The sequence below is a fragment of the Phasianus colchicus genome, chromosome 18 (assembly GCF_987193195.1).
Source record: "Phasianus colchicus chromosome 18, bPhaCol1.hap1.1, whole genome shotgun sequence".
NCBI classification, from domain to species: Eukaryota; Metazoa; Chordata; class Aves; order Galliformes; family Phasianidae; genus Phasianus; species Phasianus colchicus.
Window position 1 is genome coordinate 3925765 of NC_143453.1, and position 21359 is coordinate 3947123.

The 21359-nt window shown below is 42.4% G+C and overlaps 2 protein-coding genes across 5 annotated transcripts in view; both read right to left on the reverse strand.

Moving 5' to 3' along the window:
* Positions 1 to 52: 52 nt before the first annotated feature.
* Positions 53 to 15621, reverse strand: RAB35 (RAB35, member RAS oncogene family). Of its 3 annotated transcripts, none has more exons than XM_031592220.2 (6): positions 15466 to 15621; positions 11368 to 11418; positions 10511 to 10634; positions 3455 to 3579; positions 3241 to 3365; positions 53 to 2689 (listed from the first exon to the last, which is right to left on the reverse strand). In XM_031592220.2, exons 1-6 carry the CDS (start codon positions 15515 to 15517, stop codon positions 2561 to 2563), a joined length of 606 nt encoding a protein of 201 aa, XP_031448080.1. In that variant the 5' UTR covers positions 15518 to 15621; the 3' UTR covers positions 53 to 2560. The 3 variants fall into 3 exon arrangements, with proteins under 3 accessions (XP_031448080.1, XP_031448078.1, XP_031448077.1); XM_031592218.2 differs by lacking the exon at positions 15466 to 15621 and adding an exon at positions 15264 to 15368; XM_031592217.2 differs by lacking the exon at positions 15466 to 15621 and adding an exon at positions 14675 to 15237.
* A 4689-nt stretch (positions 15622 to 20310) lies between these two features.
* Positions 20311 to 21359, reverse strand: part of GCN1 (GCN1 activator of EIF2AK4) — a 40399-nt gene continuing 39350 nt past the window's right edge. For both annotated transcript variants that reach the window (XM_031592222.2, XM_031592221.2), the window contains exon 58: positions 20311 to 20992. In XM_031592222.2, the coding sequence (XP_031448082.2) occupies positions 20867 to 20992 (126 nt within the window). In that variant the 3' untranslated portion in view covers positions 20311 to 20866. The remainder of the gene's footprint in view (positions 20993 to 21359) is intronic.

Here is a 21359-nt window from a genome sequence, read left to right on the forward strand (position 1 = left end):
ACCCTCCACCTCCAGATGATGGACAGCAGAGGAAACAAAGCCTCAAAAAAGATTTGGCAGCTTGTAACCTTTATTTTTAGTTTTTTAAAATTATTTAAAAAGCATAATTAGAAACTTTCATTACAGAAATAATCCTAGCAATCCAGTTAGACATTCCATTGCTCAACATTTAGGAAACTTCACATCAGCACACCACTAGAGATGCAGTCCCCACCCCTTCCAATTGAACAGTCAGTGACAAGAGCAGATATAACCACTCCTCTACAGCCAGTATTAGGAAAAAAATCCCACTTCAGGAAGTTGGACACCTGGATTGGCAGAGTTCAAACTGTGGCCACAAAGACCTGGACTCAAAGAGAACCAATCTTTCCACATAAGAGAACACTCCAGGTTTGGGTGCACCATTTCCTCATTTTATTGCATCAGTTCCAGTCATTTCAGACATTTCTTTACTTCAGCCTGTAAGAAGTTGCTCCTTCCTGGATCTGCACACTTGCTACCACAAGAGCCCAAAAGAAACACAGTTGGACCCTTTCATTAGAAAGTGGTAACCATCACAGGACAGCTTCATTTCAACAGGAAGGCTTTGAGGACTGACAGAGCTCCTTCCTTGTGCATACACCACATTCAACATGAGAAAGCATACAGAATGACACCTGGTGCAACTTAAGCTGCCCCTTTCCACAGCTGCTTGAGTCTAACCATCATCAGAGCTCACGCTAGCAACGTCATCCCAACTCTTTCTTGGGTTACCAATACAAGATATGTGAAGAAAACAGATGGGTGAAGGCAGCTGGAAATGTACTCCCAGCACCTGAACTGATTAAAAATGTGTTTACACATTCATTGTTTGCATTTTTTAAAAAAAAAAGTCTCCAAAGTGATTGATTGTGATGTGATTGTATGACTGGGGCTCTTACCACAACCCGTAAAAATCTAAAAAAAAAAACAAAAAAAAAAAAACAGGCAAAATAAGTGACTAAATTTTAGCCTCTCCTGGGGGAAGGGGGAGGAAGGGAGAGAGGAGGGCTGATCCAGAGCTCATGGACATCAGTGAACCACATCCTACCAAACCAAAGTCAGCAATTCCATTGGGCTCCCTGCAAATGGAGTAAGTCTGCCTTCAAGATCTTAAAGGAAGTCATATCTTCCATGCCCTTTCGTCATCTTAAAGAAAATTCTTAATTATTATTTAGGCAATTATTCAGGTGCTGAGCACGTACATTCAGCCCAGAAATCTAATACTTCAGTTACACAATCTCTCCCCCTTTAACTATATCTATCCAGGGCAACAGACTGAGCCACTGTTTTCCCAGAAAAGCCAACATGGGCAAGGGAAACATCACTGGGCACAGCAAGACCAGTTTGTTTTCAAAGGTGATCCTCCAAGCAAGTTTTCCATTTTCTTACATTAAAGAGCAGTCCTCCTTTCTAATAGAAGAGTCCTGGGAATGATCCTGCAGCAGCTTTCATTTTCAGACATCAATCCAGAATGGCTAGATTTCTTTTCATGCCTTTTCTCACTGAAAAACACAGCTCCAAAATTCAGCCACCAAAATTCACATTCATGTTCAGATCTCCTATTTGTTGATGGGACGATGAGGAAAAAGGGGTATTGTTGTTTTTTTTTTTTTTGGCAGAACGACATGATTTTTGTTCTCAAAAGAAATGGACCCTTACTTAGGACCGTGGCAGAACCAGAAGCAGAGGTCAAAGGAGTTTAATTTCACCCTTAAAAAAAAAAAAAGTTTTATCCAAATAAATCCCACTTCTGCAGGCTGGTTTTTTTTTTTCAGTATGTTGATACAAATGGAAGGAGAGCACGGGTACAGCTGGGCTGCAGCACATGAAGATGAAACCCAAGGACCCAGCCAAAAACCCGGATCATGGCAAACTGAAATTCAAGGCCCCAGCAGCAGCACCAGCTGCCAGCCCAGGGGCTTGAGAAGTGAAACCCCAGGCTTCAGCAACAACACCTGCAATCCCGGTACCTAGAAAAAGAAAGCCAGAGCCCCAAGTAAAAGCCTGGAACTCTAAGTGAAGCCATAGGCCCCAGGGGCACCAGTTGCCAGCCTGGAGCCCAACAGAAGTGAAGCCAGAGGCCCCAGGAAGCAGTTGCTGCCAGCCTGAGGCCAACTCGAATTAAGAACTTGGTACTATTTCATTAAAAAGGTGAACTCTGCAGTCCATGATTGGTTGACATTAAGAAGGCATAAGCCAAAGCAACAACAGGGAGGCGAGGCTGGTTAACGCAATATACATTATATACAAACTCTTGGGTTAATTAGTCCACTTGGTAGGCAACGTCCTTTCTTGTCTACAAGGCGCACTGGAATGAGCAGGGGAGGAGAGAGGGGCAAGATTCCATCCGATACTTTCTTGGCACTGAAGTGGTAAGGTGCCAGCGCCTCTTGATAGAAAACATGGAGAAAAAAAATAATCTTTAAATAACGGCACAAAACTGAGAAAGTCCTCCCAAAGCCTGTCCCAGTGGAATTGCCCGAGTCTAGCTGGAAGGGCTGATCTGTCAGAGCAGAGTCTCTGCAGCAGGGGAAGGGCATTAGCAGCACCGCTTCTTCCTTTTACTGTTCTTCGTTAGCTTCACCACATCATTCTGTTGCTGCTGTTGCTGCTTTGCTAAGTTTTCTTTCTTTGCTCGCAGAACTAGCTCTGTAATGCAATTAAACATCTGCAAGAGAAACAAGCAAGATCAGACCACCTAGGAACTAAGGCTAGTCATTAGGGAGTTGCTTTTAAAAAAAAAAAGTGTCCACTCTTAAATTTTTTAGTAATGGTTCAGAGATCTTCCCCAACCTACCAGAACATGCCAAGCTCATATCGAGTATCCTCCAGAGTCATTTCCAAGCTACATCTGTAATGCTTCTATCCCCTTTCCCAAACCAATACATAAAAACAGGTAAGTTTGGCAACTGAAGCCTAGAGTAAAGACTGAGCAGTTCTACCTTCTATAAGCATCCTCCCCATTGAGACATCTTTCTTGAGAACAAGCCTAGTATGTTAGTGCTGTAAAGCTGGTAAAAACGCAGTGAGGTCTTCATTTCACTTCTCAACCTCTTCCAAATGCACTCAACTGTCTCTTGTCATACTACCTATTCACATGCAATTTGGGTGAAGCATTTTATCTTTCTTCCTCAACAGAAATAATGTAATTCTTTCTTTTTCCCAAGCCAAAATCTCCAAGTAATTATTTTCCATACTCTGCTCTGCATATTATATTACCTCTTCCACATTAATATTTTCTTTGGCGCTGGTCTCAAACAATTGGATCTCCATCTGCCCAGCAAATTTATAGGCATCTTCTGTTTCTACTACTTTTCTCTCTGGGTCATCATTCTTATTCCCCACTAAAAAAAAGAAAGGAAAAAGTCAGCATAGTACTTTGGCAGGTCAGTCCACTAACTAAGATGCTTTAAATCTGTGATGAATAACTTACCTAGTATCCGGCAGACATCATCACAATTTTGATTAATTTCATGCAACCACCGTTTTACATTCACAAAAGATTCTGCACTGGTTACATCATAGACAACAATGACTCCATGTGTTCCTCTGTAATACCTAAGGAGCAGAAAAAGACGACAAATGTTAATTCAAGTTATGTATCACCTTCTCAGCTCTTGTACTTAGCTTTGACAAGATTGATAACAAATCCCAAGTTAAGGCAATCAAATGTCCCCATTTCATACAATCATTGAGGTTGGAAAAGACTTCTAAGATCATCTAGTTCCACCATCCACCTATCACCAATATTTAGCCAGCAAAGAGTACATCTGTGCAAGCCACAGACTCCAGAATACTGTGGGAGACAGTGCTGAAGGTGTTGCTGAAGTCTAGGTAGACTACATCAGCCATCCCCTCATCCACCAGGTGGGTCACTTGATCACAGAAGGACATCAGGTTGGTCAAGCAGGTCCTGCCTTTCACAAACCCATGCTGGCTAGGCCTGACCTCTGGGTTGTCCAGCATATGCCATGTGTGTGAGCTCCCTCAAGATGATCTGCTCCATAACTTTTCCCGGCACTGAGGTCAGGCTGACATGCCTGTAGTTCCTCCTTACGACCCTTCTTGTAGATGGGAGTCACACTGGCAAGCAATTTCCTTACTAATGGGAGTCATTTAATTCTTCTGTAACAGCTTTGCCACAAGCTATTCCTCTAGATCTAGAATTCCCTGCTCATTTAGTCCATGCTAACAGATTTCAAAGCCCAAAGTCTGTTGCTGACTCCCTTGTTCACGCTGCCAAAACCCTCAAAGATGACAGTGTCTTCTGGCAATGTGAGCAAAAGGCAGCAGTGCTCCCAGCACGCCCTCAGAACTGGCTGTGTGGTGAACCTTAGCGCTCCATCGGCCGCATCAACTCCCTGCAGTAATTTCGTTATCGATGAAAGATTACTTCCAGATTAAAATCTCCAAATATACTCAACCCCCAGCCACAGTTCTCTTGAGCTCACAAAAATTTCTGTCCTGTTGAACAACTGTGCTCCAATCGCACCTTCCTACTCAGCAGATCTACTCCATATGCACATTCAGTGCGTTCTGCTACCTCCAGCCATTAAAAATAAGCTTTGCTTTGGTTTATTCCTATTAATCCCGGGCCATCAGCGCCTTTAAGAAATAAGTAATAATGATACAAAAATTAAAAAGGCCAAATTCAAGTTCCAGTGTTATCACCTTCACAAAGCTGCTGAAGGCAGGCAGTAAGCACACCACAACAAGCTATGTAAAGCAAGCTGGACCTCCTCAGTTTCCAGCTACATTCCCAGGACTACCAGGTATTTTCTTTACTGCAAATTTGGCAGCTCTGACAAAAAAAAAAAGTAATTAAAACTGCTGACAGCAGGCCTTCACCAGTATCCAGTTTTCATATTTCAAGTAGCTTTATTTCTTCCTCATTCACCTTCTTTCTTATGATCAATATTAAAACCTTTAATTAATTTAATTAAACAAATGCATAACAAGCCTGAGGAATTTCCTTTAAATTGTGGGAGTGTTTCTGGAGCTGTACCACAAACACTTATTGCAGCAGTCTCCCTTCTGCTGCACTTTAGATGTGATCACCCTGGTTCTGATAATTTCTTAAAACTCCTTTTTGAAATTCAAAATTGTTTAATCTAATCCAAATGTGCTGCCTTTTAGAAGAACTCAGTGTTGCCTCACTTCTGCTGCTGATACACTTGAGTAAGCCATCACCTCTTCCTCACCTCTGCCTTCTGTAGAAGAATGGATGGTGGAGGTCACTCCATCCACCTTTGTGAAACATCAAAGATATGCCAAAGATAGGCACACATCATATACAGAGTGCATCTCACCCCCCCAACTCCAATCTAATGTCTTTGCAGTGATAGTCATGGCACATCAACACTTCTCTGTGATGAGATGCATACTCTACAGGAGTAGAACCCATTCCTCTGGCTCACCTGGGTGTTTTCAGAAGACAGCCAAACACTCCTCCCATGCTATGCTTTACCAGACATCTATGAGTGCACATCCACGTTCCTTGGCAAGAACTCAGGTGAGAATTATTTACAGCCAGTAAGAAAGAGGCCCTGAACTATCTCATATTCTAGTCCATTCTCAGCCAGTTCCTTTAACACCTGAAAACTCGTTACAGCACCACATTTGTGCTTTACTTGGTTACAAATTTATTCCCCTTAGAGAAAAAAGCATTCTACAGCTTGAGTCCGCACATGCAAAGCCTCCTGCCAGTACTGTTATATGTGACAGTATCAGAAAGGGAAAGACTTGATCCTATCAAAACACTAGATTTCAATATGTATAAACTTCAAACTCGCCCTTATCCCTTCATAGACTTTTAATTCAGCACCTCTGAGGCCAGCCTACCACTTCCTTTCTAACACTGAGCATCGTGTTCACAAAGACAACGCTCAGCCTTTACAGAAAAGCAATGGTTCAGTTACACCTACACAGAGCTGCTTCATTCTGTGGGGCACATCACAAAACCATGCCTTGTATCCCTGTCATCCAGACCAGAGATTCAATGGAGGCAGCATCCTGCAGCTCCTACCTTGCCTACGCACCCAAGTTTTCTTCTAAGCAAAAGCATATGGTGTTGGGGAATAGGATAACATGCACCCTGCACATATAGGTCCCCATCCTGACACACTGTCAGCACACAGTCATTTGCTTTTAGAGGTGAGAGCTGTGGGCTGGGCCACGAAGCACAGACCACAGTGACATTCAAAGCTCTGCAGGAACTGGGATCTCCTGCTACAAAGCTCTAATATTGCCAGCCACCCCATCAGAAATGTCTTCCTTTGTGCAAGACAGCACCCCCTGACTGCTGCTGAGTTCCTATCAGCATACATTGCTTCTATTTTTGGAAGAGAGATTTGCCTGGCGCATCCTTCTAGAAAGGTTGCCAACCCCTCATTTATACTAAAATGCCATTTTCTTCATTGGCTGACATTACCTTTTAGCAGCTCAAGAGATAAGACTATGACTACCTTTTATTCTCTAACTCCTAAGCCTTAAAAATACACAGGTTTTGTGATTTTTTTTTTTTTTTTAAAGAAAAGCTAGCCATGCTATTTTCTCTAATTTTTAGATACATCCTTGTGTCCTAGATAACATTTTAAGCTTAACAAGTACAGCAAAGATGCTTCAAACCCAAGAGCAGGACAGCACTAAAAAAGACAAAATCTGGTTTATCCTGCTCCATATTTCAAATTTCAGAATGATGCAGTGCAGAATTGCTTTTATAAGAAGTTGTAGGCTTTGGTGAGTAGAGAACAGATGGGGCTTCCAGCATTCAAGGGTAAGTATGTGTAGGTTTTGTGCTTTTGGCAACCAAGAGGTAGTTTAGGCTTTGGCACTAGAGAAAGAATGCCTTAGCATCTTCCCATCCACATCTCATGGAAGATGGATACTGCAAGAATGAGAGCAGAAGAGAAATGAAGTTCTCAATTTCAGTGTCCAGTTGAAGGACTAAATAACTGATGGTAGCTTCCACAGACCTTGTAAGAGTCAGTATCTGCTGGTCCCAGTGACAAACACGTTAACAAAATACAGCAAATGAAAAGTTATAGAAGAGTTATTTGTTTTTAGAGTGTGCAAGAAATCATTCCATTTTGTTGAAAGACCTAAGCTATTTCCACATGTCTGTGCAGTTGGATGCTTGGTAGTACACAACTATCTTCCATGCAACTGGAAAACCTACCTAGATAGAGAGGCTTTAAACTGTAGCTCTGGTGTGGGAAATGATTAAGGATGATAGCATTTAAGTTGAAATAAGCGCCAAAGTTACCCAAGCAGCTTGTTTTACCTACAGAATTATAAAAAACTGCCTTAAAAACAATACCTACTAGTACAGCTGACTTAAATCAGAACACTTTTAGAACTGGTTAATCAAACTGATAGCATCCTTCAGCCACCTGCACTTCCATCTCATGTCCTCAAAAACCACCTTTCTAAACATAAGGGAGCATCTTGACTCCATTGGTACATTCTCTACCTCAAGATACCTCTTAAATTTCCTCCAGTAAACACTTCCAAAGATTAACATCTGGAAATCTGGTAACTAGTTTTGTGAAGGGAAATCAATCAGTAAATAACTATAGCTGACCAACTTGAAAGAGAAGTCACTGGTTTAAATCAAGCATTTCTGTTTGTATACCACTTGTTTGTTGTGGACATTTCCTTGTTTTTCATTCCTCCAGAGTGTTCTAATTATCTATTTTCATATTCACCTTTTTTGGGTGTGTCCTGGAAGCACATCTATTGTCAGAGGCCTGTTTGGTTGTCTTTTGGTCACCATATCTGCTTTACAGCACATATCAGTTCTATCATCTCAGAAAGCTTATCCCTATCATGAACATTCCTTATAAATGCATGGAAGAAAGTTCATCTGCTAACATCTACAAACTATCACACAAAACTTAATACCTAAAACCAGAGTCCTGAATCAGAGTGAGGGCAGTCCAACTGCAAATAAAGTACAGAACCCAGCTGTTCATACATCTTAAGTATTTCTGCTAATACAACACAGTCGTGGCATGCACATCCCTGGTGAATTTAAATCAGATTTATAGTTTGAATGAAGTTCTACACCAACCAAATCCATACAACTTGTCCTCCCCCACCACCACGTAGCAGCTATTCCAGTTCTTTCACATTTAATAAGCAGTAAAAACAGTGGCTGTCTTTTATAATTTTCAGTCTGAAATTCTGATTTAAGTTTGACTTTCCTCCGTTTCTGCAGAATGCTCTCAATCTATTTCTGTATTATTTCTAACCTTAACATTTTTACTTTGTTCTTCTGTTTCTGCATCTGTAGTCAAGCACAATTGAAACAAATATAAGAATGTTTCCCAATTTTTTACTATTAACTTCCTACTGTCTCAGCGACTTTGCAATCCTAAATCTAAATTGCAGCACTTCCAACTTATTACTACAATTACCAAGTGGACTCTAATTTCTGCCTTGCTTGCCTGGTGGCTCAACAGAAATCTCTAAGTGCAAAGGCACTTCCAACCTACAGTAACACTGAAGGAGCACATTTTATATCCTTAGCCTCAATCTGAATAGTCATTGTAACAAAGACTTTACATCACTCTGTTGACAGCAGGCCTGCACCCCACCCATGATGCGGTCAGCCAAGCCTTTCATAAATACTAACATCATAACTCTATTTGCTTGGGGCTCAGTTTGGCCTCGGCAAATCAGTTACTGTATTACTTTGCCAATAAGCAGAGAGAGAAAAAACCCTTTCCAAAATCAGAATCTTGTGATGTATTGTTTTCACAGGTGATACATTGAGGTCAAGAGTGCCTCTGGGAAAATACCAGGGAAGGCTACACAGTCACAGCAGCCCACCCAGCAGCAAGAGAAGCCCTCACGACAATGTAATCAGCATTGTCAAAGTGTTTTCCTCAACAGCACAAATGCACTCCAACAGAGGAACTTCTCTGCTTACAGCTGCACAAAGTTCAAATCTTCCTTCCCTGCCACACAAGATTCTGCAGCTGCTTTACCAACATTAGGGCAGGAAGGCTGCAGCCTTCACTTCCCCGAGAGCATGACTTGTACTTGTTCTGGTGAAAAGCAGTGCAAAATAAAGGAAGCACCAAGTTCAAACAGGTCATGGCACAACTGCCTCCAATCCCTTCAGCTTGTCCATTTTCTACTGCAATTGAAGAAAAAAAAAAATCCATAAAATACTCTGCAAAGTCGGACCTGCAGCTATTCCTGTTCACAAAAGGAAGCCTCTTTTCCTGGTATTCCCCATTCAGTGCCGGATGCCATGGCTTTTTAAACTAGCTGGCATCAGCCCCTCAGCCCCATGAACCAACGCTCATTAACACAGCTCTGAATTGTGTCAGGGAATCTGAAAACAGGAAGGCCCTCTGCTGACTCAGCACTAATTGGGGCATGGCCTGCCCTGCGTGCACAGCTGATAGAAGCTGCAGTAGTGCTTTGCTGCCCTCCCCTCACTGCTTCCTGCCCCAAGCTGCTGCAGAGCTGAAACAAGAAGTGATGTCACACACAGGAACCCTACAAAAGGTAACAGAGTTTTTTCTAGCTAAACGTTTAGGAAACAATGGAAGTAATCCAGTAGTATCTGTACAGAAGTGCAGAGGAAAAGGGGTGGGAGGGCATACATGCCCAATTTTGCCATTTCTAGCTGTTCAAGAATCATAGATCCAAGCAATCCCAGTTTTTATGCCTGAATAATTTAATCAATCCACCAGCTGAAAATGATCCTCCTCTCAAAATGCAGCCAAAAAAAGAAGTCAGACATGAAAGACGAAGTGAAATACCTGAGTCTTTCAAGAATATATATATATTTTTTAATACTCAAAGGAAACGAAAGTTCCACTTTCAAGTACATTTCTTCCTACTCCCCCCAGGCCAGGGGGGAGTTTACTGCAATCCGTTTACAAATGCATTTTATTCTTAGTTCCCACTGCTGCAGCTCTGGGTGTGGTTTGTCCAGGAACAGGAAAAGCTGTGCACACACTGTTCAAAAGGACAATGAGCATGAAACTGAACCCAAACCAAGGAAAAGGTTAACTTCGTGTGGGTGTCTGCTTCCACAGAACTCAACACAAAGATAGCCTCTAAAATGCATTTGTTCTAGAAGAGAGAGACCCCATTCTTAGTCCTCAAAGCTACTCAGTTATACAACGCAGAGAATTTGTACCCACACTCTGCAGCACTTTCAACCAGGAGATGATCTTCCTGGGCAGGCTTTCAAGATAAGTTTTCTAGCATATGAAAACCAGTGAAATAACTGTGCTTTGAGAACTAAAAGCAGAGGAGTAAGACAAAGCCATCACGGAAATACCAAGAATGTTGAAGAAATCTGAAATCTCAAACTTATCCCGAGTGACACCACCCCATCTGCCCTAAACCAGCTGAGAGAAGTCCCACTACACACACAGCAAAGCCATCATTAGCTGATCAACTGCAACATTAAAACATCCACACTACAAGTTCTGTACACCAAGCTGTAAGCCACGATTCCACTCACGTTGATGTGATAGTTCGGAAGCGCTCTTGTCCAGCTGTGTCCCAGATCTGTAGCTTCACTTTCTCTCCATTGATCTCAACTGTCCGGATTTTAAAATCCACTCCAATTGTGGTAATGTAGCTGCCTGAAAGGATAAGTGAGAACGTAAGTCTTGTTTATTTTGTATATCTCAAAACATGCTTCTGGCTCCTATTTGGCAGCAGCTCTCAGAGTGGGCAGGAGGACAACTTTTCCCCCCATCTGCTCATCTTTTAAAATGCCCTCTCAGGTTCTGCTGATTTGTATATTTTTATCCACAGCCAATAGATTTTTTTTTCTAGCCATAAAACCACATCTTCCATGCCATCCTAAAAAATTTAAGCGTTGAAAAATTATTCTTCTATTGGCAGCCAAGGGTATGCACCCAAATATCTTAAGTAACCATGCAGGCATTCTTTGTGAAAAATTCCGAGACAAAGCTTTTCCTCAAATGCTAATGCAATTGCTTATTTTAAAACAGTCTGTTCTAAGAGTTTCCTCCCAATAAATTAGTTATGTCACAAATGTGAGTGACTGAGCTACAATAGTCAATCAGCCTAAATCCCAAAGGGCCAATGGGAAGTCTGCACAGAGCACTGATTAAGCTAAAACACCCAAGCTATTTCTGGAACCATGGCAGTATTTAAATACTGTGGTACTTTCAGTGATAAGAGAAGATCAAACAGGATATAGACCTGTAGCAAAAGAAGCAGAGCTAGAAACAACGCATCCCCAGTACAGCTACCAGCATGCAAAGGCAGCACAACAGCTCCTTGCCAGCCAGGAGGACTGGAGCAAACCTTGACCATTTCACTTATCCAAGCCAACAAAATACTCACCTGAGAACGTGTTATCTGCAAAACGCAACAGCAAGCTGCTCTTGCCCACACCTATGACAAATAAAGACATCAAGAACCTTCAATGCAGTCATCTTGGATGTCAGGTAACATAACAGTATTTTAACCACTCTCTGCATTTCCTTTTTTAAGTCAAATCTTTTCTCAGATATGTTTGCACCATCCCCCTTGAGCAGTCACCTCAGAACTGCTCTTGAGGATTTGATCAGCTGTCAAGTAGCACACTGCAGTTACTCCAAGATGTGGTATCTTTTTTGTGGAAGCACAGGGTTGCTACGGGTTCTGTGTCCCCTCATTTCTCCAGACCTCAGCAAGCTCAAAACAGTATTTTTAGAATGAGTTGCAGACCACAGTTCGAAGAAGTCTCCAGAGTCTAATGACCAAAAGCAATTTTACGATCCATTGGTTTACATTTGCTCAGGAAAGGTCCAAAAATGAGGACATCCTGCTAATTAACAAGTGCTCAGAATGCTACTCTAAACTCCTCTGTTGAATTCCACTTGCACATCAGGCTTATATTGCTCCCTACCTCCCATTCATCTGTGCTGTGCTGAACAGCAGTGGAATTTGGACTACTTAGATAATCAGACCAGGGTTTGGTACTATAAAGCTTATGTTATCATGGCCACAGTTTAACTGAACCCTGAGCCAAACAGAGGAGCTGTTTGCTTTGGAGCATCCAAAAAAGGCTCGTTCTTCATTTCCCAGGAAGGACTCACACTTTTCTGAAGTTGTACCTTTAGCCAAAATGTTCCATGAAACATTTTCCAACATGCTTTCAGCATCAAACATGCTTTCCTTAAACAATTGTTTGCACCCTGATTACACCCTGCTGCATGGAAACATTTCTCACTGTTCTAGAAACAAGAATCACGAGAAATTCATTCCTGCACATCCAGCCAAGGGAATCTGGGGATCAGAATGCCTCAAAGTTATTAACTCTGCATAACAACTCTTCTGTTGCTGTCCCTTCCACCTCCCTCCTCCTCCTTCCCCCCCAAAAAAAAACCTGCTACAGCATGAGGAGGAAATTCAAGCTCACCAGGGTGATTATCTATCAAATCTTTTCAGGTAGAAGTTATTTAAGCTAATTATTTTGATGATGTATAACTTGAGAGTTCTTCCTAACATTAGTGTTCTAAAGGGAGATGTAAAGGCTATATAGAACTCCTACATATATATAAAAATATACACACACATATAGAAGTTGAGGGTGGTGATACACTGGAACACGTTGCACAGAGAAGCTGTGGATGCCCTGAGGCCCTGGAAGCACTCAAGGCCAGGCTGGATGGGGCTGTGAGCAACTTGGTCAGTGGGAGGTGTCCCTGCCTATAGCACAGAGTTGGAACTGGATGATCTTAAAGGTTCCTTCCAACCCAAACCACTCTGTGCTTCCATGAATATTTCTTGTCTGTTCACATCTGAAGAAGCTATCAACAACAAAAAAAATAATACAAAATCCATGAAAAATAAAATCACCATTATATCAGGAAACCAGATCTCATCTGCAAAAAGTTTAAGTCATCATAAATTCAGAGAAGGTATAATTTACCATTAATGGGGGGAAAAAAAGAAGAAGAAAAAAAAAAGCAATTAAAAAACCCACGAAATCATAGTGCGTATATATTGAAGTTACATCTCAGAGCTCAAAAAAAGGCAGCAGAGCAGCTCCCAAACCTTAACAATGTACCGGTTATTTAGGAAGAGCTAAGCCCATGCAAAGTGCCAGTCAGCTTAAAAAAGAAAGAAGAAGAAAATAAAAGTCTTCAGCAAGCACCCTGCTTTCTGATCAAAGCGCCTTCGCCTCCAGCTTAATAAAAAGAGATGCTGGAACCCACAGACGTGTCAGACCACACCACTTTGTTAAGAGGCCAGCCAGCCCCAAGCTATGCTGCAGAGCTGCATGTGCTGCACATGACCACTGCTCCATCAGCCCATGCACCGCAGCGTAGACTCGACCTCATCCACAGCTCTCAGCTGGCTGCCAGAGAAGAGAACCTCCTGAGCTCAGTGAGTTCCTTATGCTCCAGATGACAACGATCTCACTGAACACACACTGCCTCTGACCTGTGTGCTGCAAGTGCTGAGAAACCACACTCTTCTTCATACTCTGCTTCCTACACAGAGTTATTTGAAGATCTGAACAGAGAAGGATAACAGGGCTCCTGGCTTGCTGGAGACAGTAAAACGAAACAAAACAAGAACGGCCTACTGACTTGGCAAAATCAAAATTAAAAGCCAATTTCTGTGCCCTATCAGTTTCTAAAACCCGTATCTTACTGAGCAGTTATGAAGTAACACATGCAAAGCACAGATCATCTGTGTTATTTTTAAACATTTGGAACAACTGAGATTAACAGCAGCTTCTCCAGATGACCTGTTCTAAAAACACACAAACCTACTACCCTTGACAAATTTGCTTACAGAGGAAAGTGGATGAAACATTATCATTCACCCAGTATCAGTCCATTTCCTATTACAAGGCCTTTCTGAACACCAACAAACAAGGCAAACAGACTAATGTGTGGAAGCAGGGACAAAGCCTTACTGTTGTGGTAAGCAAAAAAAAAAAAAAAAAGAAAAGAAAAAAGGAAAATCAATATCTAAACTACACAGTGAGATTTAATTACAGCAACAGAGAACCTCATGCAGCCAGACAATTCTCACAACACTTTTTTCCTCTGTGGATGCAGCGCAGGGACTTTGCTCAGTACAACTCAGCTAAGACACTGCATTTAATTGTTCAAGACAAGAAGCCTTCCTCAGAGTTTTCACTATCCTGTTTATCTTGCCTGAACAGTTTGGAACTCATCAGCAAGCAGCAGCGTTACTGCTTTACTCAGAATGCAGCATTTGGTTTTAATAATCCACAAGCTCTCAGAAGTGCCTAGGGCTTTAAGCTGTTCTGAAGCTCTCAGCTTTTCACAGAATCACAGAATAGACAGGGTTGGAAGGGACCTCAAGGATCATGAATCTCCAACCCCCCTGCCACATGCAGGGCCACCAACCTCCTCATTTAATACCAGACCAGGCTGCCCAGGGCCCCATCCAATCTGGCCTTGAACACCTCCAGGGACGGGGCATCCACAACCTCTCTGGGCAGCTGTTCCAGCACCTCACCATTCTCATTGTAAAGAACTTCCCCCTGACATCCAACCTAAATCTTCCCTCCCTCAACTTAAAATCATTTCCATTGTCCTAGGCCTTTCTTCCTATTCCTGTCTTAAAAACAGCCTTTTCCTTCTTGCAGACACAGTTTAGCATAGAATAAAATATTTTTACATACAGCAAAAGCTTCTGGAGGTGACAGCTGCCAAGAGCGAGCAACGCTGCATGCTGGGACCTGCTGCCTTATGGACCACACCTCTATTAAAAGAAGAGGGTGGATGCCATCTCCTCCAGTTTATGGAAATGTAACTGTGAGCTGCTGGAGGGTTACCAGCACTGAATGGGACCGAGGGGTGGGATCTCCCAGCCCCACGAAGCACTGGGCACAACCTGAGCTCGCCGCCAGCCCTCCAGAAGTTTCTGAAAGTGCAGTAGAAGCATTCAATGGTTTATTTCCAAAACGTGTAAGGACTCCTTCTCTGCAGCTCTCCCAGCTACCTGTGCACGTACCAGGGCTTCGAGCTCACCGAGGATTTAAAGAAGTGTCGAACTCCAGAACCGAGATTCCAGGCGGTCCCGTGGGACGGTTTGGTTAATAACCAAGAGTTAATAACGAAGAGAAAGCAGCGATTGCTGCAATGGAAGCAGCACTGCCGGGGCCGGCAGCCCCGACGCCTTTAGTCAGGAGGAAATCAGACACGGCCCCGACAGACACAGACCCCCCCGCGCCCCACACACCGATGCTGGCACGGCCGACGTTCACCCACCCTCGGCCGCGGCCGGCCCGCTCCCCGCAGCATCCCGCATCCTCACCGCACGGCGCCGCGGGGCGCCGCGGTCCCCGCACGGCTGGCGCGGCCCCAACGCCCCCCCCAACGCCCCGCCGCCCCCCTCAGGCCCCGCCGCGCCCGCGCAGCCCCCGCCCCTCGCTGCCTAAAGGCCGGGGAGGGGCGAGCCGCGAGCCCTCACCGCTATCACCGATGATAAGCAGCTTGAAGAGGTGATCGTAATCCCGGGCCATGGCCGGGAGCGGCGGGAGCGCGGCGGGAGGGAGGAGGGGGGAGGGGACGGCGGCGGGCCCGGATCCACTTCCCGAACAAACAGCCGGAACTGACAGCGGCGCCACCGCGCATGCGCCTGCGCGCCGCCGTAGGCCTCCAGCTGCGCCGGCACGCCGCCGCGCACGCGCAACGCCCCTCCCTCCGGCGCGTGCGCGCAGCCCGCCCAACGCGGCGCTGCGCTGCGCATGCGCGCTATCCCTGAGCTGGGTGGGGCGGTGTGGGGGGGGGTGGTTGTTCGCCTCAGGCCGCCATGATGGTTCTGTGAGCGGAGTGCGCGCCCAGCCTCGCAGGAGGGGGAGTCCGCAGAGGAGCGATAAGAAAAGGCCAGGCTTATTGGCGTCTTGAACCTAGGATTCGATTCCCAGGGGTTTAATCCGGAGTTCTGCTTATGTTTGGGGTGTTATCTTTGCCCTGTCGCTCATGTTGGTGCTGACCATAGGAGCACATGAGGCTGTCGTCAAGAGCGCAAGAGGTGTGCTGGTTTCTCTGTGGTTTCTGTGCTACAAAAACATTTCTTTGTGTTGGTGTCTGGACTCCGTAGCAGTGTTTTGGTTTAGAATACCTCAGTTATTCAGGACTTTGTTATTTTTCATCCTCAGCAGCTCAAAAATAAGTGACAAAAGATAACACATGTCACTTATAATTACTTCACCAAATTTTGTTGAGCAGAAGTTCAAACCAAAATAATGACTTCATTTAATTACAATATGGGTAACATTAGAAACATCAGCTTTACAGTTCACTGAAAGGAGAATCATAGAATTACTCAGGTTAGAAGGGACCTCAAGGATCATCAAGTCCAACTGCAGCCAAACCATAGTACCCTAACAACCCTCTGCTAAATCATATTTCTGGGCACCACTGGTCCTCCAAATGAGAGCTGTATCAGCTCTGAAGAACGCAAACTTTCCCATCAGCTGAGCTACAAAGACACTTAGGATGCTCCTGCAGTGAAGATCTTTTGGTGGAACCAAAGCACGTGTGATAGAAATCAGTGAAACAGCACTGCTTCAGATCACACCCGTGAACATTGTGAGGGTGTTCAAGGAGTCCCAACCTGCTCCACTCGGCTGCTTTGAGCAGGGCATTGGGTTTGTCGACCTCTGAGATGGCTGCTAGCCCCAGCTATGTGCTAAGCTGTGAGTGGTCCTTACAGAATGACAGATGTTTGCTGGTGGTGCTGCATTCTCCTTAATATTCACTAAAAAGTTGCAGATTCTTTCCTCTGGGTTTATGCAGTAAGGTTTGATTAGGAGAAATAAGAATATGTTTAAGTTAATTGTCTCTAATCAATTCTAGAATTACTTATTTCTTCTACATAGGATACTCTGGTATGGTTGTGCTGTTACATTTTTGCTATTTCTGTGCAATTCATCTGAAAACAAGCCAACCCAGTATGGCTAAAATAGCATCTCTAGGGTGAAGACAATTTTAGCATCGTCTAACAGAATATTTCTGATTGAAAATGCAACTATGCTTTTAGTTATAAACATTCCTTGATCTTAACCTTCATAAAAGTCTTCTGGCCTTCAGAGCTCAGCCCTGTCACTTCCTCCTCATCCTGAAATCCATTTGGATGTCCTCCATCTCTCATTCCTATGCCATGGACTTTGCAGTTCATACATGTAAAACACCACACCCAGGCTGGAGTGCTACCAGACATAAACATGTGCAGTTCTGCAGATCGATACTCACAGAATTAATATTGGAGAAGTGTTTGCAGCCAACCCAAGCCCAATCCAGCTCAAAGGCAACATCTCCTGTCTATCTTACATCACAATACAGCATTTTGGCAGTCCATCAAATAACCCAACGCACATCTCCCATGTCAGGATAACCAAGGGGAGGCCCCTTGAATCTATCATACAAACCACCAACTCAAACCTCAAGTCAGCATCTCCTATTACCCTTATTTTTAAGTTTATGAAAGCCCATGTAGAAAGCGTAAGATGGGGTCATCGTGCCAAATAAAAAAGACTGTATGCAACGGGGTGACTTACCTTTAAAAAATATCAAAATATTTGAATATTTTGTGTTTTCACATTTGTCTCTTTTCCACTGAATTTTTTAAACACCTTGTAAGATAAAACATCGCACTTTGTTTTGTGATCTTCTTGAAATACACACAGTTCAGCTGTCACTCAGAGACAGCGTCTTGACAGTTCAAAGATGTTATTACAGTCAGTTGTGGGAAAAAAATGGTCTTAGACTGACAACTAGTATTTTCAAGATGTTTGAAATGACAGAAAAATTAATTCCTTAGACTCTAAGTTGGCACAATCAATTTATCATCTTTCACGTTGTGGCAAAAATTATGGGTATTTTAGCTCTGATGTATTGTATTGCAGTATATAAATAATTTAGTGAGAGGTAGCTATCAAATTCCAGATTCTGTGTTGTGCTGTAATTGAATAATCAGCACATTCTCAATAACTGCAAGTAAGTTTCCTACCTTTTACTCCTCCCTGTCGGGAACAACTAAACTGAGTGCTGAGAAATTCAGCTGCTATTTGGAAAGATGAATGAGTTTTTCCACTTCACGTCAGACAAAGTTAAAATACAAATCTTCAGAATACCCTTAATTCAATTACAAAAGGTAGTAATTGGCTAAAATTAATAAGCTAATTTAAAAACCTTCTACTTGACTGTTATTTTCTTCCACATGTTTAAGAAGTATCAGTATTCTGGAGAAAAGTAGCTATCTCTGACTGTGCTCAACCTGCCATTCTTTAGAAAAACTTGCACATTTTTCCTCCTTCATGTCCATAGTGATCAAAGAAGTTATTAAGTACAAATACTGAGCTTTTCTCACCTATTTTTGCAGTTATAAAATGACTTCAAGTTTTGTTTACTTCTGCTATAGTGCAGTGTTTTTGCATTTGGTGGCTTAACTGCTGTTCCTCTGTTATTCTCCAAACACAGTTCATTCATTACAGGTGAAATTAATCACAGTGTTCTAAGACATCAAATCCTTAAGGGCATTTTTAGTTTTCACTCTGATTATTACCAACACAATGCAAAAACAGAGTTTAAACTTTAAAGGATAATGAATAAAAAACACAAAGATTAATTGGTTGATTACCACTCATCCTTGAGTTCTTGTAGACAAGAATTGAGACTTTTGCTTCCCAAGACTGTGTTTTAGTGGAGCAGCCTTTAGATTACACATTAGTCTCATAGGCAGTGACACAGCCTGAATTCACTGCTTCGAGGGATATCCACCAACAATACTTGCAAGTTTTCTTCTCAGTGTAGTTACTCATAGCTCACTGTCAATACAGACAAGTAGCTTTCCACAGTGAATTATGACTGGTACAGCTTATTACTTTAATTAATTATCTGGATGAAGAGATAGGGAATACATTTTTAATCAGTAGATAACAGAAAACAGAACAGATTTGCAAATATTCTGGAAGGCCTACTCAGAATTTAAAACCACCTTCAAAATGCAGGTAAACATTATTAAATCAGTGATGACAGGTTCAATAAGACCAACTGGAAAGTGGTGGAGTTTTATAGAAATAATGAACTGCATAACTACAAGATTGGACGTAAATAGCAAAAGAGCAGATTTGTAGCCTGGATTCATAACTGACTGCAAAACATCTGCTACTGCAGCCAAGTCTCTTGTGGGGATAGATAGCAGCATGTTTGTGTAGAACCTAAAAAGTGATATTCTCCAGCAGAAGATTTGATCCAGCAGTGGGCACTACAAGGCAACAGTGAATCTGAATGGAACAAACATGAAGAGCAACAACATAGATTTAGAAAAGCTCATCCACAAGAAAAGACCTGGAAAATCCAAGGATGGATCTCATCTTCAAGGATGAGAACACTGCAGGGATAACGTGGCTGCTGCAAACAAACTGCTCTCAATGCCTGTGGGAACAGGACAAACAGTAATGGACTCAAATAGCAGCAAGGAAGGTTTTGATAGCCACTGAAGTGTAACACTCTGAAAAGTATATATAATTAAATGGATGGCATAAAAGGGTTATGGAATCACAGCAATTGGCAAATTAGTTCTAGTAGAGCGTTCCCATGTGGTTGCATTTTATGCTCTCAAATGTTGTGATTAGGAGCATTTTTTTCCTCCCACTATTATGTTTGAGCCATCCAGAGTTATATCAAAGGAAGATCATCACCCCCCCTTTGAAACTGTAAACTGTAATGCTTTGGTTTCTGAAGAGCAACCTTCTTCTGTGTAGTTTCATCACACAGATAGGGCTCACTTTTATATGTAGAATGCAAAACTAATTTTCTCTTCAAAGGTTTTTATTCTGCCACGCAATTTTTTCCACTATTTCCATCAAATAGCACAAAAGGCATCAGTCAATTAAAAAAAAAAAAGTGACTATTTGGCCAGGTGAACTAAAATCCTGCTTTCTTGGAGCAGTACAATTCATTGACAAAAAAAACTCTGCATGTTGGAAATGCCAAATATCTTCTGAAGCCTTTGAAGACAAAAATAGAGGAGTTTTCACAAGTTGAATAAAAAGCTGTCTATAGTCCAAAATGCTCCAGAAATGAACAGGAGTAATTACAAATTTCATTAAATGTCAGTTCTAGCTTGGTTTTAAACCCTAGCTTACCTCAGTTTTGCAAAAGGGTTTATACAGATTACTGCACTACCCACTCTATAGGCTGTATGCTCTAAAAAAAAATAAATGCATATCCAGAAAGTAAATCACAGAATTCGTTTGTTGGCAAATGAATGCATAAAGAGAACAGTTTACACCAGAAGGATCAAAGTCAAAGCCTTTATTAAATGTTCCTTCTTTAAACAGACTGCATTTAATTCCCCCCTTGTATTTGTGATTTCTAAGGCTGTTTTAAATACTGTGTTTTACAGGGATTTTCAGTCTTCAGAACCGTCACAAGCAGCAAGTTAGCAGTACACAAAAACAATTCTGGCTTCACAGGGTCTCTGGAAAAAAACAACAGTACTTCCAATACTGGAGTTTTGGCACAGACCCTGGAAAACAAGTAGATTTCACCAGAGTTTAAGCCTGATGTGCTCTAGCCACATCTCACAATTGGCCACAATTTATCAGTATAGATTAGTATATCTGTTTCTTGTGCATTAACTATTTCAAAAAGGGGACCAAATTTTCAAATTTCAGCTAAAGTGGGTCTAATTAAGGCTATTCTGGTATATTTGATACTAAAATACTCTCTGGGAGTCCTTTTCATGAAATCCCATCAGAATTAACATTTTCAAAAATGAAAACATTTAAAGTAGGTGTTTTGAGTTGAAATGCTGATGCAGCGGTTGGGTCAGTGTTGTTTTGTCTTCGGGAGCTCGATTATCACGTCAGTATAGTGTCATCTATCTGTTCTTCAGAGTCAGCCTGGCCAGCCAGCTTCTTAAGAGATCTCCTGCAGCTTTCATTGAGAAGCTCCAAGCTGGCAGCATCTAAAATCTTGGAAACAGACTGTGGAAGGAAGAAAAGACCGAATTATTGATTCCTTAGGAGACGCCGTTCAAAGAACAAGTTTAAGAGCTTTACATGGTGTATTTATCTGCATCTTCAAATATACCCAAAGCCTTCATCTGGTTTTAGGATTCCAGACATGAGAACTAAACTAGCTAGGGGCTTGGAAGAGAGGTCTGGATATGGATGTACAAAGGAGCATTCCATCCATCCTAAATATTCTCTCCAGTACTGATAATGCTGCAATAGGATTATAAAAGTGACAAAAGCAATAAACTAGCAGTCCTAGCTAAGGCAACTACAGCACAATATGGCTTCAGGCATTAAACACAGAGAACACATTAAATACCTTGACTTCAATAATACC

Excerpts from the sequence above, each read along its gene's own strand:
- RAB35 (XM_031592220.2), bottom strand. The coding sequence starts at position 15,517 with ATGGCCCGGGATTACGATCACCTCTTCAAGCTGCTTATCATCGGTGAT. Across the intron at positions 3,580-10,510 it reads TTCCGAACTATCACATCAAC|GTATTACAGAGGAACACATG; the intron begins GTGAGTGGAATC and ends TCTGCTCCTTAG. Across the intron at positions 3,366-3,454 it reads TGATGTCTGCCGGATACTAG|TGGGGAATAAGAATGATGAC; the intron begins GTAAGTTATTCA and ends TCTTTTTTTTAG.